The 18,585-nt window shown below is 44.3% G+C and overlaps 1 protein-coding gene across 11 annotated transcripts in view; it reads right to left on the bottom strand.

Annotated features, from left to right (window-relative positions):
• The window catches only part of ALDH18A1 (aldehyde dehydrogenase 18 family member A1), a 122,952-nt gene that overhangs the window by 23,052 nt on the left and 81,315 nt on the right, over positions 1-18,585 (bottom strand). For all 11 annotated transcript variants that reach the window (XM_037904107.2, XM_043551153.1, XM_043551155.1 and 8 more), the window contains 2 exons: positions 15,405-15,478; positions 14,275-14,374 (listed from right to left, as the gene is read on the bottom strand). In XM_037904107.2, coding sequence (XP_037760035.1) covers positions 14,275-14,374; positions 15,405-15,478 — 174 coding nt within the window. The remainder of the gene's footprint in view (positions 1-14,274; positions 14,375-15,404; positions 15,479-18,585) is intronic.

Below are 18,585 nucleotides of genomic sequence, written 5' to 3'. Positions count from 1 at the left end.
CTTATTCACGTTCTCCAAGCTATTCATGATTTTATAGACCTCTGTCATATCCCCTCTTAGTCGTCTCTTTTCCAAGCTGAACTGTCCCAGTCTTTGTAACCTCTCCTCCTAGGGCAGCTGTTCCATATCCCTTAATCATTTTTGTTGCCCTTCTCTGTAGCTTTTCCATTTCTAATGCATCTTTTTTGAGATGGGGTGACCAAAACTGCATGGAGGAGTCAAGATGTGAGCATAACATGGATTTATATAGTGGCATTATGATATTTACGGTCTTATTATCTATCCCTTTCCTAATGGTGCCTAACATTCGGTTAGCTTTTTTGACAGCACATTGAGCAGATGTTTGCAGAGAACTATCCACAATGATGCTAAGATCTCTTTCTTGAATGGAAACAGCTAATTTATATCTCATCGTTTTGTACATATACTTGGGTTTATGTTTTCCAATGTGCATTACTTTGCATTAGGGCTATCAAGTGATAATAGAATACCATTTATTTAAATATTTTTGGATGTTTTTGATATTTTCAAATGTATTGATTTCAGTTACAACACAGAATATAAAGTTTACAGTGCTCAGTTTATATTTTATCACAGATATTTGCACTGTAAAAAGAAAGTGTTTTTCAATTCACCTAATACAAGCACTGTAGTGCAATCTCTTTATTATGAAAGTTGAACTTACAAATGTACAATTATGTACAAAAAATAACTGCACTCAAAAATAAAATAATGTAAGCCTTTAGAGCCTGCAAGTCCACTTAGTTCTACTTCTTCTTCAGCCAATCGTTCAGGGTATGTCTACACTATGAAATTAGGTCGAATTTATAGAAGTCGGTTTTTTAGAAATCATTTTTATATATTTGAGTGTGTGTGTCCCCACAGAAAATGCTCTAAGTGCATTAAGTGCATTAACTCGGCGGAGTGCTTCCACAGTACCGAGACAAGCATCGACCTTCGGAGTGTTGCACTGTGGGTAGCTATCCCACAGTTCCCGCAGTCTCCGCTGCCCACTGGAATTCTGGGTTGAGATCCCAATGCCTGATGGGGCTAAAACATTGTCGTGGGTGGTTCTGGGTACATATCGTCAGGCCCCCGTTCCCTCCCTCCCTCCCTCCGTGAAAGCAGCAGCAGACAATCGTTTTGCGCCTTTTTTCTTGAGTTACCTGTGCAGGTGCCATACCACGGCAAGCATGGAGTCCGCTCAGGTAAGCGTCACCGTATGTCTCCTGGGTGCTGGCAGACGTGGTACTGCATTGCTACACAGCAGCAGCAACCCCTTGTCTTGTGGCAGTAGACGGTACAGTAGGATTGGTAGCCGTCATCGTCACGTCCGAGGTGCTCCTGGCCACGTCGGCCAGGAGCGTCTGGGCAGACATGGGTGCAGGGATTACATTAGAAGTGACTTGACCAGGTCATTCTCTTTAGTCCTGCAGTCAGTCCTATTGAACCATCTTATGGTGAGCAGGCAGGCGATACGGATTGCTAGCAGTCCTATTGTACCATCTTCTGCCGAGCAGCCATGAGATGCGGATGGCTTGCAGTCCTTCTGCACCGTCTGCTGCCAGCCAAAGATGTAAAAGATAGATGGAGTGGATCAAAACAAGAAATAGACCAGATTTGTTTTGTACTCATTTGCTCCCCCCCGGCTAGGGGACTCATTCCTCTAGGTCACACTGCAGTCACTCACAGAGAAGGTGCAGCAAGGTAAATTTAGCCATGTATCAATCAGAGGCCAGACCAAACTGCTTGTTCCAATAAGAACAATTACTTAGGTGCACCATTTCTTATTGGAACCCTCCGTGAAGTCCTGCCTGAAATACTCCTTGATGTAAAGCCACCCCCTTTGTTGATTTTAATTCCCTGTAAGCCATGTCGTCAGTCGCCCCTCCCTCTGTCAGAGCAACAGCAGACAATCGTTCCGCGCCTTTTTTCAGTGCGGACGCCATACCAAGGCAAGCATGGAGGCCGCTCAGCTCACTTTGGCAATTAGGAGCACAAACACCACACGCATTATCCAGCAGTATATGCAGCACCAGAACCTGGGAGAGCGATACCGAGCGAGGAGGCGACGTCAGTGCGGTCACGTGAGTGATCAGGACATTGACACAGATTTCTCTGAAAGCATGGGCCCTGCCAATGCATGCATCATAGTGCTAATGGGGCAGGTTCATGTGGTGGAACGCCGATTCTGGGCTCGGGAAACAAGCACAGACTGGTGGGACCGCACAGTGTTGCAGGTCTGGGACGATTCCCAGTGGCTGCGAAACTTTCGCATGTGTAAGGGCACTTTCATGGAACTTTGTGACTTGCTTTTCCTGAAGCGCATGAATACCAAGATGAGAGCAGCCCTCACAGTTGAGAAGCGAGTGGCAATAGCCCTGCGGAAGCTTGCAATGCCAGACAGCTACCGGTCAGTTGGGAATCAATTTGGAGTGAGCAAATCTACTGTGGGGGCTGCTGTGATGCAAGTAGCCCACGCAATCAAAGATCTGCTGATATCAAGGGTAGTGACCCTGGGAAATGTGCAGGTCATAGTGGATGGCTTTGCTGCAAGGGGATTCCCTAACTGTGGTGGGGCCACAGACGGAACCCATATCCCTATCTTGGCACCGGAGCACCAAGCCGGCGAGTACATAAACCGCAAGGGGTACTTTTCAATAGTGCTGCAAGCTCTGGTGGATCACAAGGGACATTTCACCAACATCAATGTGGGATGGCCGGAAAAGGTACATGATGCTCGCATCTTCAGGAACTCTGGTCTATTTCAAAAGCTGCAGGAAGGGACTTTATTCCCAGACCAGAAAATAACTGTTGGGGATGTTGAAATGCCTATAGTTATCCTTGGGGACCCAGCCTACCCCTTAGTGCCGTGGCTCATGAAGCCGTACACAGGCAGCCTGGATAGTAGTCAGGAGCTGTTCAACTACAGGCTGAGCAAGTGCAGAATGGTGGTAGAATGTGCATTTGGACGTTTAAAGGCGTGCTGGCGCAGTTTACTGACTCGCTTAGACCTCAGCGAAACCAATATTCCCACTGTTATTACTGCTTGCTGTGCGCTCCACAATATCCGTGAGAGTAAGGGGGAGACGTTTATGGCGGGGTGGGAGGTTGAGGCAAATCGCCTGGCTGCTGGTTACGCGCAGCCAGACACCAGGGCGGTTAGAAGAGCACAGGAGGGCACGGTACGCATCAGAGAAGCTTTGAAAACCAGTTTCATGACTGGACAGGCTACGGGGGTGAAAGTTCTGTTTGTTTCTCCTTGATGAAACCCCCCGCCCCTTGGTTCACTCTACTTCCCTGTAAGCTAACCACCCCCCTCTCCTCCCTTCTATCACCGCTTGCAGAGGCAATAAAGTCATTGTTGCTTCACATTCATGCATTCTTTATTCATTCATCATACAAATAGGGGGATCACTACCAAGGTAGCCCAGGAGGGATGGTGGAGGAGGGAAGGAAAATGCCACACAGCACTTTAAAAGTTTACAACTTTAAAATTTATTGAATGCCAGCCTTCTGTTTTTTGGGCAATCCTCTGTGGTGGAGTGGCTGGTTGGCCGGAGGCCCTCCCCCCCACGTTCTTGGGCATCTGGGTGAGGAGGCTATGGAACTTGGGGAGGAGGGTGGTTGGTTACACAGGGGCTGTAGCGGCAGTCTGTGCTCCAGCTGCCTTTGCTGCAGCTCAACCATACACTGGAGCATATTGGTTTGATCCTCCAGCAGCCTCAGCATTGAATCCTGCCTCCTCTCATCATGCTGCCGCCACATTTGAGCTTCAACTCTGTCTTCAGCCCGCCACTTACTCTCTTCAGCCCTCAGTATGCATCCGATGAAGTGAGCTGTAGCTCACGAAAGCTTATGCTCAAATAAATTGGTTAATCTCTAAGGTGCCACAAGTACTCCTTTTCTCTTCAGCCCGCCACCTCTCCTCCCGGTTATTTTGTGCTTTCCTGCACTCTGACATTATTTGCCTCCACGCATTTGTCCGTGCTCTGTCAGTGTGGGAGGACAGCATGAGCTCAGAGAACATTTCATCACGAGTGCTTTTTTTTTTTTCTTTCTAATCTTCACTAGCCTCTGGGAAGGAGAAGATCCTGTGATCATTGAAACACATGCAGCTGGTGGAGAAAAAAAAAAGGGACAGCGGTATTTAAAAAGACACATTTTATAAAACAATGGCTACACTCTTTCAGGGTAAACCTTGCTGTTAACATTACATACATAGCACATGTGCTTTCGTTACAAGGTCGCATTTTGCCTCCCCCCACCGCATGGCTACCCCCTCAACCCTCCCCCCTCCCCGTGGCTAACAGCGGGGAACATTTCTGTTCAGCCACAGGCAAACAGCGCAGCAGGAATGGGCACCTCTGAGTGTCCCCTGAAGAAAAGCACCCTATTTCAACCAGGTGATCATGAATGATATCTCACTCTCCTGAGGGTAACACAGAGATAAAGAACGGATGTTGTTTGAACGCCAGCAAACATACACTGCAATGCTTTGTTGTACAATGATTCCGGAGTATGTGCAACTGGCCTGGAGTAGTAAAGTGTCCTACCATGGAGGACACAATAAGGCTGCCCTCCCCAGAAACCTTTTGCAAAGGCTTTGGGAGTACATCCAGGAGAGCCGCGAATGCCAGGGCAAATTAATCCTTTCACATGCTTGCTTTTAAACCATGTATAGTATTTTAAAAGGTACACTCACCGGAGGTCCCTTCTCTGGCTGCCGGGTCCAGGAGGCAGCCTTGGGTGGGTTCGGGGGGTACTGGCTCCAGGTCCAGGGTGAGAAACCGTTCCTGGCTGTCGGGAAAACCTGTTTCTCCGCTTGCTTGCTGTGAGCTATCTACAACCTCATCATCATCATCATCATCATCTTCTTCGTCCCCAAAACCTGCTTCCATGTTGCCTCCATCTCCATTGAAGGAGTCAAACAACATGGCTGGGGTAGGGGCTGTGGCTGAACCCCCTAAAATGGCATGCAGCTCATCATAGAAGCTCTGACCTGGAGCGGCCGTTCGCCTCTCTGGTTTTCTGGTAGGCTTGCCTCAGCTCCTTAAGTTTCACATGGCACTGCTTCGGGTCCCTGTTATGGCCTCTGTCCTTCATGCCCGGGGAGATTCTGACAAAGGTTTTGGCATTTCGAAAACTGGAACGGAGTTCTGATAGCACGGATTCCTCTCCCCATACAGCGATCAGATCCCATACCTCCCGTTCAGTCCATGCTGGAGCTCTTTTGCGATTCTGGGACTCCAACACGGTCACCTCTGCTGATGAGCTCTGCATGGTCACCTGCAGCTTCCCAAGCTGGCCAAACAGGAAATGAGATTCAAAAGTTCGCGTTTCTTTTCCTGTCTACCTGGCCAGTGCACCTGAGTTGAGAGTGCTGTCCAGAGTGGTCACAATGGAGCACTCTAGGATAGCTCCCGGAGGCCAATACCATTGAATTGTGTCCACAGTACCCCAAATTCGACCCGGCAAGGCCGATTTAAGCGCTAATCCACTTGTCAGGGGTGGAGTAAGGAAATCGATTTTAAGAGCCCTTTAAGTAGAAAAAAAGGGCTTCATTGTGTGGACGGGTGCAGGTTTACATCGATTTAACGCTGCTAAATTTGACCTAAAGTCCTAGTGTAGACCAGGGCTCAGAAAAACAAGATTGTTTACATTTGCAGGAGATAATGCTGCCCGCTTCTTGTTTACAGTGTCACCTGAAAGTGAGAACAGGCATTCGCATGGCACTGCCGTAGCCAATGTCACGAGATATTTATGTGCCAGATGTGCTAAGGATTCACATGTCCCTTCACCCTTCAACCACCACTCCAGAGGACATGCTTCCATGCTGATGACAGGTTCTGCCTGATAGTGATCCAAAGCAGTGCGGACTGACGCACATTCATTTTTATTATCTGAGTCAGATGCTATCAGCAGAAGACTGATTTTCTTTTTGGTGGTTCGGATTCTGTAGTTTCCACATCGGAGTGTTGCTCTTTTAAGACGTCTGAAAGCATGAGCCATACCTCATCCTTCTCAGATTTTGGAAGGCACTTCAGATTCTTAAACCTTGGGTCGAGTGCTGTAGCTGTCTTTAGAATGCTCACATTGGTACCTTTGTGTTTTGTGAAATCTGCAGTGAAAGTGTTCTTAAAATGAACAACATGTATGGGTCATCATCCGAGACTGCTATAACATGAAATATATGGCAGAATGCAGGTAAAATAGAGCAGGAGACATACAATTCTCTCCCAAAGAGTTCAGTCACAAATTTAATTAATGCATTATTTTTTTAACAAGCATCATCAGCATGATGTGAATGCCTGTTCTTACTTTCAGGTGACACTGTAAATAAGAAGAGGGCAGCATTATCTCCTGTAAATGTAAACAAACTTGTTTTTCTTAGAGATTGGCTGACCAAGAAGTAGGATTGAGTGTACTTGTAGGCTATAAAGTTTTACATTGTTTCATTTTTGAGTGCAATTATGTAACAAAAAATCTATGTTTGTAAGCTGCGCTTTCATGATAAAGAGATTGCACTACAGTACTTGTATGAAGAGAATTGAAAAATACTGTTTGTTTTGTTTATCATTTTTACAGTGCAAATATTTGTAATACAAATAATAATATAAAATGAGCACTGTATACCTTGTATTCTGTGTTGTAATTGAAATCAATATATTTGAAAATGTAGAAAAACATGCAAAAATATTTAATAAATTTCACTTGGTGTTCTATTATTTAACAGTGCGATTAAAACTGCAATTAATCACGATTAATTTTTTTAATTGTGATTAATTTTTTGGAGTTAATCACGCGTTAACTGCCATCAATCAAGAGCCCTACTTTGCATTTATCAACACCGTAATTCATCTACCATTTTGTTGCCCAGTCACCCAGTTTTGTGCGAGCCCTCTGTTACTCACTGCAGCCAGCTTTCAACTTAACTATCTTGAGTAATTTTGTATCATCTGCAAATGTTGCCATCTCCCTGTTTACCCATTTTCCATATCATTTATAAATATGTTGAATAGCAGTGGTCATAGAATCACAGAATATTAGGGTTGGAAGAGACCTCAGGAGGTCATCTAGTCCAATCCCCTGCTCAAAGCAGGACCAACACCAACTAAATCATCCCAGCCAAGGCTTTGTCAAGCCGGGCCTTAAAAACCTCTAAGGATGGAGATTCCACCACCTCCCTAGGTAACCCATTCCAGTGCTTCACGACCCTCCTAGTGAAATAGTGTTTCCTAATATCCAACCTAGACCTCCCCCACTGCAACTTGAGATCTTTGCTTTTTGTTCCCACTACAGATCCCTGGGGAATACCACTACTTACCTCTCTCCGAGCTGAAAATTGAACATTTATTCTGACCCTTTGTTTTCTGTCTTTTAACTAGTTTCTGATCCAAGAGAGAACAGTCCCTCTTAATCCCATGATTCTTTACTTTGCTCTAGAGCCTTTGATCAAGGACCCTGTCAAAGGCTTTCTGAAAGTTCAAGTACACTATATCTACAGTCAGGCCCACTCAAGGCTCGTTCCCCTCTAGTCAATATTGGTGAGGCCTCATCTGGAGTACTGTGTCCAGTTTTGGGCTCCACACTACAAGAAGGATGTGGAAAAATTGGAAAACGTCCAGCGGAGGGCAACAAAAATGATTAGGGGACTGGAACACGTGACTTATGAGGAGAGGCTGAGGGAACTGGAATTGTTTAGTCTGCGGAAGAGAAGAATGAGGGGGGATTTGATAGCTGCTTTCAACTACCTGAAAGGGGGTTCCAAAGAGGGTGGATCTAGACTGTTCTCAGTGGTAGCAGATGACAGAACGAGGAGTAATGGTCTCCAGTTGCAGTGGGGGAGGTTTAGGTTGGATATTAGGAAAAACTTTTTCACTAGGAGGGTGATGAAACACTGGAATGCGTTACCTAGGGAGGTGGTAGAATCTCCTTCCTTGGAAGTTTTTAAGGTCAGGCTTGACAAAGCCCTGGCTAGGATGATTTAGCTGGGGATTGGTCCTGCTTTGAGCAGGGGGTTGGACTAGATGACCTCCTGAAGTCCCTTCCAACCCTGATATTCTATGATTCTATGATACTGGATCCCCCTTGTCCACGTTTGCTGACCTTCTCAAAGAATTCTAAGAGATTTGTGAGGCATGATTTCCGTTTATAAAAGCTGTGCTGACTCTTCCCCAATAAATTATGTTCATAGATTTATAGGACTGGAAGGGACCTCGCGTGGTCATCTAGTCCAGTCCTCTGCACTCAAGGCAGGACTAAGTATTATCTAGACCATCCCTGACAGATGTTTATCTAACCTGCTCTTTAAAATCTCTAATGATGGAGATTCCAGAACCTTCCTAAGCAATTTATTCCAGTGCTTAACCATCCAGACAGTTAGGAAGTTTTTCTATCCTCAGAGTTTTAAGGGAACAATTTTTCTCCCTCTTCCTTGTGACAGCCTTTTATGTACTTTAAAACTGTTATATTGCCCATCAGTCTTCTCTTCTCTAGACTAAACACACACAACTTTTTCCATCTTCCCTCACAGAGAATGTTTTCTAGATGTTAATAATTTTTGTTGCTCTTCTCTGGACTCTCTGTAATTCGTTCACACCTTTCCCGAAATGTGGCACCCAGAACTGGACACAATACTCCAATTGAGGCCTAATGAGCACAGAGTAGAGAGGAAGAATTATTTCTCATGTCTTGCTTACAACACTCCTGCCATTATATCCCAGAATGATGTTTGCTTTTTTTGCAACAATATTATACTGTTGACTCATATTTTGCTTGTGATCCACTATGACTCCCAGATCCCTTTCCACAGTACTCCTTTCTAGGCAGTCATTTCCCATTTTCTATGTGTGCAACTGATTATTCCTTAGTGTAGTACTTTGCATTAGTCCTTATTGAATTTCATCCTATTTACTTCAGACCATTCCTCCAGTTTTTCCAGAACATTTTGAATTTTAATCCTATCCTCCCAAAGCACTTGCAACCCCCACCAGCTTGGTATTGTCTGCAAACTTTTAGATAATGGTATAGAGAGTATGCTTAATCATTGATGAAAATACTGAACCGAACCAGACCCAGAACTGATTCCTGCGGGACCCCACTCAATATGCCCTTCCAGCTTGACTGTGAACCACTGATAACTAGTCTCTAGGAATGGTTTTCCAACCAACCAGTTATGCACCCACCTTATAGTAGCTCCAGCTAGGTTGTATTTCCCTAGTTTATGAGGAGGTCACGCAAGACAGTATCAAAAGCCTCAGTAAAGCCAAGATATACAACATCTACCACTACCCCCTATCCACAAGGCTTGTTACCCTTTCAAAGAAAGCTGTTTGGTTGGTTTGACATGATTTGTTCTTGACAAATCCATGCTGACTATTACTTATCACCTTATTATCTTCTAGGTGTTCACAAATTGCTTAATTATTTGCTCCATTATTTTTCCGAGTACTGAAATTAAGCTGACTGGTCTGTAATTCCCCGGGTTGTCCTTATTTCCCATTTTACAGATGGGCACTGTATTTGCCCTTTTCCAGCCCTCTGGAATCTCTCCCATGTTCCATAACTTTTCAAAGATGGATCGCTAATGGCTTAGATATCTCCTCAGTCAGCTCCTTGAGTATTCTAGGATACATTTCATCAGGCCCTGGTGACTTGAAGACATCTAACTTGTCTAAGTAAATTTTAACTTGTTCTTTCCCTATTTTAGCCTCTGATCCTACCTCATTTTCACTGGCATTCACTATGTTAGATGTCTAATTGCGACTACCTTTTTGGTGAAAACAGAAACAAAAACAGTAATTTAGCATTTCTGCCATTTCCACATTTTCTGTTGTTGTTTTTCCCCCCATCATTGAGTAATGGGCCTACCCTGTCCTTGGTCTTCCTCTTGATTCTAATGTATTTGTGGAATGTTTTCTTGTTACCCTTTATGTATCTAGCTAGTTTAATCTCTTTTTGTGCCTTGGCCTTTCTAATTTTTCCCCTACATACTTGTGTTATTTGTTTATATTCATCCTTTGTAATTTGACCTAGTTTCTACTTTTTGTAGGACTCTTCATCTGTGTCTCTATTAATTCTTTTCTTTCCTACAGTTTCAACCAATTTGCATGGTATTGCAGTAGGCTTACTACTCTATAATTGCCAGGATCGCCTTTGGAGCCTTTTAAAAAAAATTGGTATAATAGACTATTATAGAATCACATTAGCTATCCTCTAGTCAGGGTGGATTTGATTTAAATCATGATTTAATCATGGATTTCTACATAAAAGTAGAAATATTTATTTCTGCATATTTATACCTGCCTCTGGAAATTTCCACTACATGCATCTGAAGAAGTGGGTATTCACCCACGAAAACTTATGCTCCAATATGTCTGTTAGTCTACAAGGTGCCACAGGACTCTTCGCCGCTTTTACAGATCCAGACTAACATGGCTACCCCTCTGATACTTGATACATAATAGTGCATTCTTGTTGGTTGTTATAACCTTAATACGTATACTTCACAACTCAGAGATAGATGAGACCGTCTTTTTTACAGCCTGCTGCCATTATAGGTTTTTCCTTCTAGTGAGAGAATGGTATGGTAGATCTCAAATCAATGAAGACTACACTCAGAAAGACCTCAAGACTTCTGGAATATGCTGCTCAAACAGTTTCACTTTTGCTTCTACTGCCCGTCCCTCCCGTCTCACATTTATCTCCAGACTTCATCTCCTTGTCCAGATCTATTTTGCCCCCAACAATCTTCTACTCATTGAACTTTTTGAAACGTTGCACTTTTAGAGAGAGATAAGGGATTGACTCTGTGTACACAAACTTGCAGAGGGACAATAGGGTTGAGGTCTGTTATTTCTCACATCTATATATTATTTATTTCTTAATTTAAAAACATTTTTGCTGTTAACAAGCATGTTATCTCTGGAGACACAAATTCACAGTCTAAGAACTGCAAAATTAAGCATCTCTGATGGTATCTTCTAGACTTAGCACTGAGTCCCACTGGGTAGATAGAAAGAGTAACCTAAATAATCTATACAGAAGTCCCTGGAACCCCATAAGATTGGGTCCCTAATACATGAACTATTGGAACTCATTTACAAAACTTTTCTTAAACATTACATGAATATATTGTCTCATTCTATAGAATTAGAATTTATAATCCCTATTCCATGAGGCAATATCTTTGAGCTATAATGTATCTTAATTAAAACTATCTTTAGATAGGTTTTTTCCTCAAAAAGCATTTTATCAAAAAAAAATCCGATTTAAATAAAAAAAATCCTATTTTTTTTTTATTTAAAAAAAATCATTGATTTTTATCCACCCTGCCTCTAGTCATCTGGGACAGAGGCTGATTTAATTGATAGGTTACATACCAGAGTCAGTAGTTCTGCAATTTTATATTTGAGTTTCCTTCAAAACTCTAGGGTGAATCCCATCTGGTCCTGATGACCTCTGACTGTTTAATTTATCAATTTGTTCCAACACCTCCACTGTGGACACTTCAATCTGAGACAGTTCCTCAGATCCTGCTTTGAGCTGAGGATTGGACTAGATGACCTCCTGAGGTCTCTTCCAACCCTAATCTTCTGTGATTCTATGATCTGTCACCTAAACCAGTGTTTCTCAAACTGGGGTCCGCGGGCCCCCAGGTACTCCAGGGGGGTCCACCGGCTCCACTGATCAATTCCTCCCCCTCCCTCCCAGCGCCTCCTGCACACCATGGAATAGCTGTTCAGCAGCATGTAGGAGGCGCTGGGAGGGAGGGGGAGGTTCAGGGATGGGGCGTGCTCGGGGGAGGGAGTGGAAAGGGGTGGGGAAGAGGCGAGACGGGTGGAGTGGGGGTGGGAAGAGGTGGGGTGGGGATTTGGGGAAGGGGTTGAGTGGGGGCGTGGACTGGAGCTGAGCAGGGGAGCTTGGGGATCCGCAAAAAAGTTTAAATCAAAATGGGGATCCTCAGGTTGCTAAAGTTTGAGAACCGCTGATCTAAACAGAATAGCTCAGGTGTGGGAAGTTCCCTCACATCTTCTGCAGCAAAGACTGATGCAAAGAATTCATTTAGCTTCTCCACAATGGCCGTATCTTCCTTGAGTGCTCTTTTAGCACTGACTGTTTGGCAGGCTTCCTGCTTTTGATGTACTTAATTTTTTTCAGTCAGTTTTTCAGTCTTTGGCTAGCTGCTCTTCAAATTCTTTTTTGGCCTGCCTAATTATACTTTTAAACTTGAGTTGCCAGAGTTTATGTTCCTTTCTATTTTCCTCAGGAGTATTTGATTTCAAATCTTAAAGGATGCCCTTGTCTCCAACCACTTCTTTTACATTGTTGCTTAGCCATGATGGCTTGGGGGGTGGGGAGGGGTCCTCTTACTATGTTTTTACTTACTGGAAATAGCCAGCACAAAAAAAAGCTACTTCCATAAGTTGGATAGATACCACTGAATTGAGGATTCTTCTGCCAAGGCTTAATCATTAGACACCCAGAGACTGAGCTTATGTTTTGTTAGAAATAAGAATACTGGATCAAGTAGCCACCTTGCTTCTTTTGCCTGTCAATTTTCTGCTCATGAGCTGAATAACCAATCTCAAATCTCTTCTAAACAGGGCAATTCCTTTGGCCTTCTATGCCTTCTTGAGCATGTTCTGAATGTGATTCTTTCCATAGGGCAAGAAACAAAGATAACACACCTGTACCCAGAGTTCAAGATGGCCCTTGCACATTCACATGAATGGGATGCACTGCACATTAGCTATCCTCCAGTCATCCGGTATAGAGGCCGATTTAAGTGATAGGTTACATACCAAAGTTAGTAGTTCTGCAATTTCATATTTGTGTTTCTTTCACATCTCTTGGTGAATACCATCTGGTCCTGGTGACATACCACTGTTTAATTTATCTATTTGTTCCAAAAACCTTTTCTGCTGAAACCTCAATCTGGGATAGGTCAGATTTGGCACCTAAAAAGAATGGCTCAGGGGTGGGAATCTCCCTCATATCCTCTGCAGTGAAGACTGATGCAAAGAATTCATTTAGCTTCTCTGCAACGGCCTTGTCTTCCTTGAGTGCTCCTTTACCACCTTGATCACCCAGTGGCTCCACTGATTGTTTGGCAGGCTTTCTGCTTCTTTTATACAAAATTTTTTTTGCTGTTATGTGTGTATTTTGCTAGTTCCTCTTCAAATTCCTTTTTGGTCTGCCTAATTATACTTGTACACTTCACTTGCCAGAGTTTATTCTGCTTTCACCAGCCTGATCTGGATTCACTGCACAACTAGGGAACTCTCAACATCCCTCCTTCAGGGGCATCCCCTCCCTGAAGCACTGCTCTTCTTCTGAGCTCTCTACTCTTTGGACTCAGGACTCCAAGTTCTGAGCTCCCTATCTGTCTATGGATTCTGAACTTTCCCACTCATTTATAACTCCCTAGGGCAGCCTGTCCTCCTCGTTATATTAACCTGGAGCACACATGGACTTGGAGCAGGAGAGCTGGACCCAATTTCATTTAAGTGGCCATTGCCCCTGTTACAAAACACCATAAAGAAACAAAACCAGGCACAAGCCCATTTCCCCCCTTTGCAGGTCACTCTGAACATCCTTTGAAAAGAACACAGGAGTAAGCTGTCACATTGTGCATCGTCCCCCACCCAAAATGCCCTCCAAGACTTTTCAATGCATTAATCTGATATACCAGAATGAAGTTTATGATACAAGCAGCCTGAATACAATAGACACTTCCTTGTTAAGAAGTGGATGTCTCTCTTTTTGGAACACATCATCAATCACACGCAGCTTGACCACAAGAGGAGACAAAGTACTCTCTCCGACAGGGGCAGAACATACTGTTTTAACAAAGCCAGAAAGAGACCAGAGTAGTCACTGCAATGAAACACGAGGTGCTCACTACATGCATTTCCACAGCCAGACTCTCTCTCCTGACAACCTGGAGCACTAATCAGTTTTTATCATGTACTGTTCAGTGTGTTACAAGCCCTCTGTCTGATCCAGAGGACATGAATCTTCTACAGCGCCCTGCTGGGGGACCTTGTCCTTTAGCCCAAGCTGTAGGGACTCATGGTTTCAGCTCTCAAGATCCCAGGCTTGACCCTCTGTGACAACCAAGATGACAGTCATTACACTATGAAAGTTAGTTCCCAAATCCCTCAACCCCTGAATCAGAGTTCCCATCCCACTTTTCTCCTTCTGTTCAAACCCACATAGATGCACGACATCTACATATATTTAAGCTTACTAGCTCCATTAATACATTACCTTTACTTTCAGCCTCTTCCAAGTCCTTTTTATTGGCCAATAGAATTTCTTCTCTCTGGTCAGTTAACAGGTCAGCTAGATGATAAATAATCTCTGCTCTCTGCAGACAGAAAATAAATCCTGTATGGTTATCATAGAAGCCAAGTGACTCAGGGTACTCAGGCTCGTGGTCTCCCCAACCCCCACTTGTTATTTAATACCTCTGGACTCTTTCTTCTCTGGCTCCTGCACTTGGCCTCCAGCATACCTCAGACAGCTACCTGTTCATAGTTTACCCCTTGCTACTGGTTGGACTACACAGTTCAGCCTGCAGTTCTGGCTTCTGGCCTTTTCTGTATTTTGCCTGGCAGGTCTCTGCTTTCCTGCCTAACCAACAACAAGATGCCCCCTGCCTCTGTGTCAGCAGCTGCCTTGCTCTACATCAGTGGTTCTCAAAGCCGGTCCGCCGCTTCTTCAGGGAAAGCCCCTGGCAGGCCAGACCAGTTTGTTTACCTGCCGTGTCCGCAGGTTCAGCCGATCGCAGCTCCCACTGGCTGCCACTGTTCCTTGGCCAAGCCGGTTCCCGCAGACCCCACTGGCCTGGAGCGGTGAACCGCGGCCAAGGGAAGCCGCGATCGGCCAAACCTGCGGACGCTGCAGGTAAACAAACCGGTCCGGCCCACCAGGGGTTTTCCCTGAACAAGCGGCGGACTGGCTTTGAGAACCACTGCTCTACATAGTGCCTCCCTCTACCCAACCCAGCTGCAATGCGGTGGTAAACTGAATGGTAGATCGCATGCAGCTGCTCCCTTTTGGGCAGTTTAAGTATCCTCTCACTAACAGCAATTGGGGCAGCTCACTCCAATAACTCTTCTGTGGCATCCTCTACATGCCAATACCTGCATTTAAAATAATTAGATCCATATAAACCTGATGGTTCAAATGTACAAAATTTCCTAATTACATTTCAGTAGACCACATCCTTCTTCACCCCTCCCTCTCATGCGGTATGTTACAATCTAAATGACAGACTGACAGACAGGTGAGAATATGAGCTCTTTGGGGCAGGAACCCGTCTTAGGTATTTATTGTGAAACATGCAGTGTAACTGTAAGTTCTAATACATAAATGAAGCCACATTGGCATATTACCTGTTCAGGCTGTAGCGCCGCTAGGGTCCTGCCTCCAGCTCGAGCCATTTCACCTTGCTGCTCTACTGTAGGGCCTGAAAACCACAAGAGTTTGTGCAGTTCACATCATCCATGCCCCAAGCTCAGAGCATGTTAAAGTCAAACACACCCCTCACACACAAACCCAAACAGATGAGAAAGTAACAATGGTCAAAACCCTCCTATCTTACCCCACAACGCATGAGAAAGTAAACATGTGGCTCACATGTATTCAGGTAAAAATGCACATTCAGGAAGCAAATTTATGTTCTGATGCAAAGAAGTTACATCAGGAACGAACACACATACACACAAACTTGAGGATCCATAAGCAAAAATGAAAAGGCGGAAAATTATTTCTAAGTAAATCCAGTACCATAAGATGCTATAAAGCCTGTAAACAAAATCCACAATTGAAAATAATCCAAAAGCAGATAGTCTAGTCTTCCCAATCTATTACAGTGTCCCAACCCAGCAACCCACTTGCTCAGAGCCTACAAGTTTCTAACATTATAAATAATTTCATTTCTCGACCTACCCAGATAATATCTCTCACGCCAAAAAGCACCTCTTTTCTTATGCCAAGTCTCTATCATTCCTAATTAGATGTAACAAAGCAGAGTGTTGACTGGGGGTTGGTGCAAAGGAGACCATCAGGACTCCTGGAATCTATTCTATGATTCTATGAATATCAAGTAGGATTGGGAGACTATATTACCTCTCTATAGAGCATTGGCAAGACTACTATTCAAATAATGGGCCCAGTTCTGGTGTCCATATTGCAGAAGTTTCAGAGAAGAGCTCCCAAAATGAATCATGCTCTGGAAAACAGGCCTTAAGATGAGAAACTTGAGGGGCTCAGTCTATTTAGCTAATTGACGAGAAGGTGAAAAGGCAATTTAAATCATGGTCTATTAGTTAAATAGGGAGAGCTCCTATCCAGAAGATTAATCTAGCAGCCAAAGGCAAAACATGCTACAATGGCTGGAAGTTGAAGTAAGTAAAGTTCAAAATGGAAATAAGACAAAGTTTTAAATGGTAAGGATAACTGTTGGAACAGATCACCAAGGAATACGACAAGTTCACCACCACCTGAAGTCCCTTAAATCAAAGCTGAATGTCTTTCTAAAAGATATGTTCTAGTTCAGCCACACATAGGCTAATCACTAGGTGAAGGTATATGGTCTGTAGTCTGCAGAAGGTCAGACTAAATGATCATAATGGTCACACATGCATGAGACCAGGGAACCAGAACTGCCTTGGCCATTTGGGCGCAATTAAAATGACTTGTGCTCGGTCCTGTCTAATCTTTTGTGGGACTTGAGAAAGCAGAGCGCTAGGAGGAAAGGCACAGTTCAAATGGACTGTCCAAGGGAGTAGGAGACCATCACCTCTTGAGGACTGGCCCTGAGCTCGTTTGATTGGGAGTTGAACAGGTAACAAGTAGGTGTTCCCCACTGAGCGAAGATACTGTTCACCACTGAGCTGTGCTGCTCCCACTCGCAGTTAGTAGCAAATTGACTGCTGAAGTTGTCTACCAAAGTGTTCTGGGTTCCTGTGATATATGTCAGTTTCATAAACTGACCATTTCTATACTCAGGGGAATGGATCTTGGGTGTCCCTGTTTATGTAGAATACAGTTGTTGGGTTATCTGAGATGAGAACATGATGAGTCTGCATTAATGATAAAAATGCCCATGCATGCTTCTCAGACTGCTCTGAGTTCCAGAAGATGTATGTGCATTCTGGTTTCTAAGGGCGTTCAAATGCCCTGTGCTGTGCGATCATCCAAGTGAACCACTCACCCTAACGAAAAGGTGTCTGTGATTATTCTCCTGTCGGGTGTGGTGGATAGGAAAGGACTGACCATGCGTGCGGAGTCTTTCCACCAGGTCAGAGAGGTTTTTAGCTTGATGGGGATTGTTACTACAGTGTACATGCTGTGTTTTCTTGGCGTGTATATATACTGTTAGAAGCTAAACCTGCAGGTAGCAGAAGTGGAGACTGGTGAACAGCATTATGCAAGTACATGACACCATGTGATCTAAAAGAGTAAGGCAAATTGAGACCATGTCCAAGGGTTGTGCATAACCTGATCTATCAGTTTGCTTTTGGCTTGGAATCTGTACATAGGCAGATATGCCTTTGCCCTGACTGAGTCTAAGGTTTCTCCTATGAAAGTTACAGCCTAGGTCGGAGTCAGAATAGACTTTTCCAGTTTCAGAGATTCCAAGATATGCTAGGAGACAAAGCATCAATAAGGTCGATGCTATGACTTCTGGACATATCATGCCTGTAAGAAGCCAGTTGTCTAGATACAGGAAGATGGGAGAACTGTCCCATCTGAGATGTGCTGAGGTGCAATTGCTATAGTGACTGAAATCTGAGGAATCTTCTATGGGAAGATTCTAACCTCCTGGGGTAACTTGTCTTTAGAATGTAGAATGCATTTAAAAAACAAAACAAACAAAAAAAACATTTGGCCAGGAGAGCCTGATAATTGGAAATTTTAAACTTGAAGCAGACACCTTTCTCCCCATAAAGTCTAAATACTTGGCTTCCTTATCCATGGGGGTGGTCCTTGGGTGTTATCATCTGGACCTTTCTGTGACTGCTCAGATGACAAGGGAGCTCAGGACAGGGTGGGAGAACAAGAACTCCACTCCCTAAGCCTTCTTAGGGGGTAGGAGCACAGGTAGCTGGTATTTGCACCACACTGGTCTTGCCAGTTCCAGTATGGCCTCACTGAACTGGGAGTGCTAATCAGCTAGATCCCATAGGCTACAGGATGACCAGGAGCTTGTGTAATGAGTCCTGGACCTCCTTTAAGGGGATTTGGAGCTCTTCTGCTCTTCTCCAAGGCAGCTCTTGGAACTGTTTGTGGTTGTCCAAAGGAGAGCGGCAGGAGCAATCACCTCACTGGGCAAGGAAGATGAAATATCTGTCATTACCAGCAGATCTGGTTAGTCTTCCATCCTCTTTCATAGGTTCAGTTGGCCTCCTGGAGGGAAGGGGTGGTAAGACTCCTAACTGCATTGCACATACATTAGGTGCCATGCCACAGGTCCCTTAGTCCCCAGTAAGGCCAATATGAGGGGTCAACAATTTGAAGTGATCCCAAGGCATTGGGTGCTACTGGTCCCAAGGAGGGGGTCCCCACTAG

This window comes from Chelonia mydas, chromosome 7 (genome assembly GCF_015237465.2).
Source record: "Chelonia mydas isolate rCheMyd1 chromosome 7, rCheMyd1.pri.v2, whole genome shotgun sequence".
NCBI lineage: Eukaryota > Metazoa > Chordata > Testudines > Cheloniidae > Chelonia > Chelonia mydas.
This window is presented reverse-complemented; position numbering and strand designations above follow the sequence as displayed.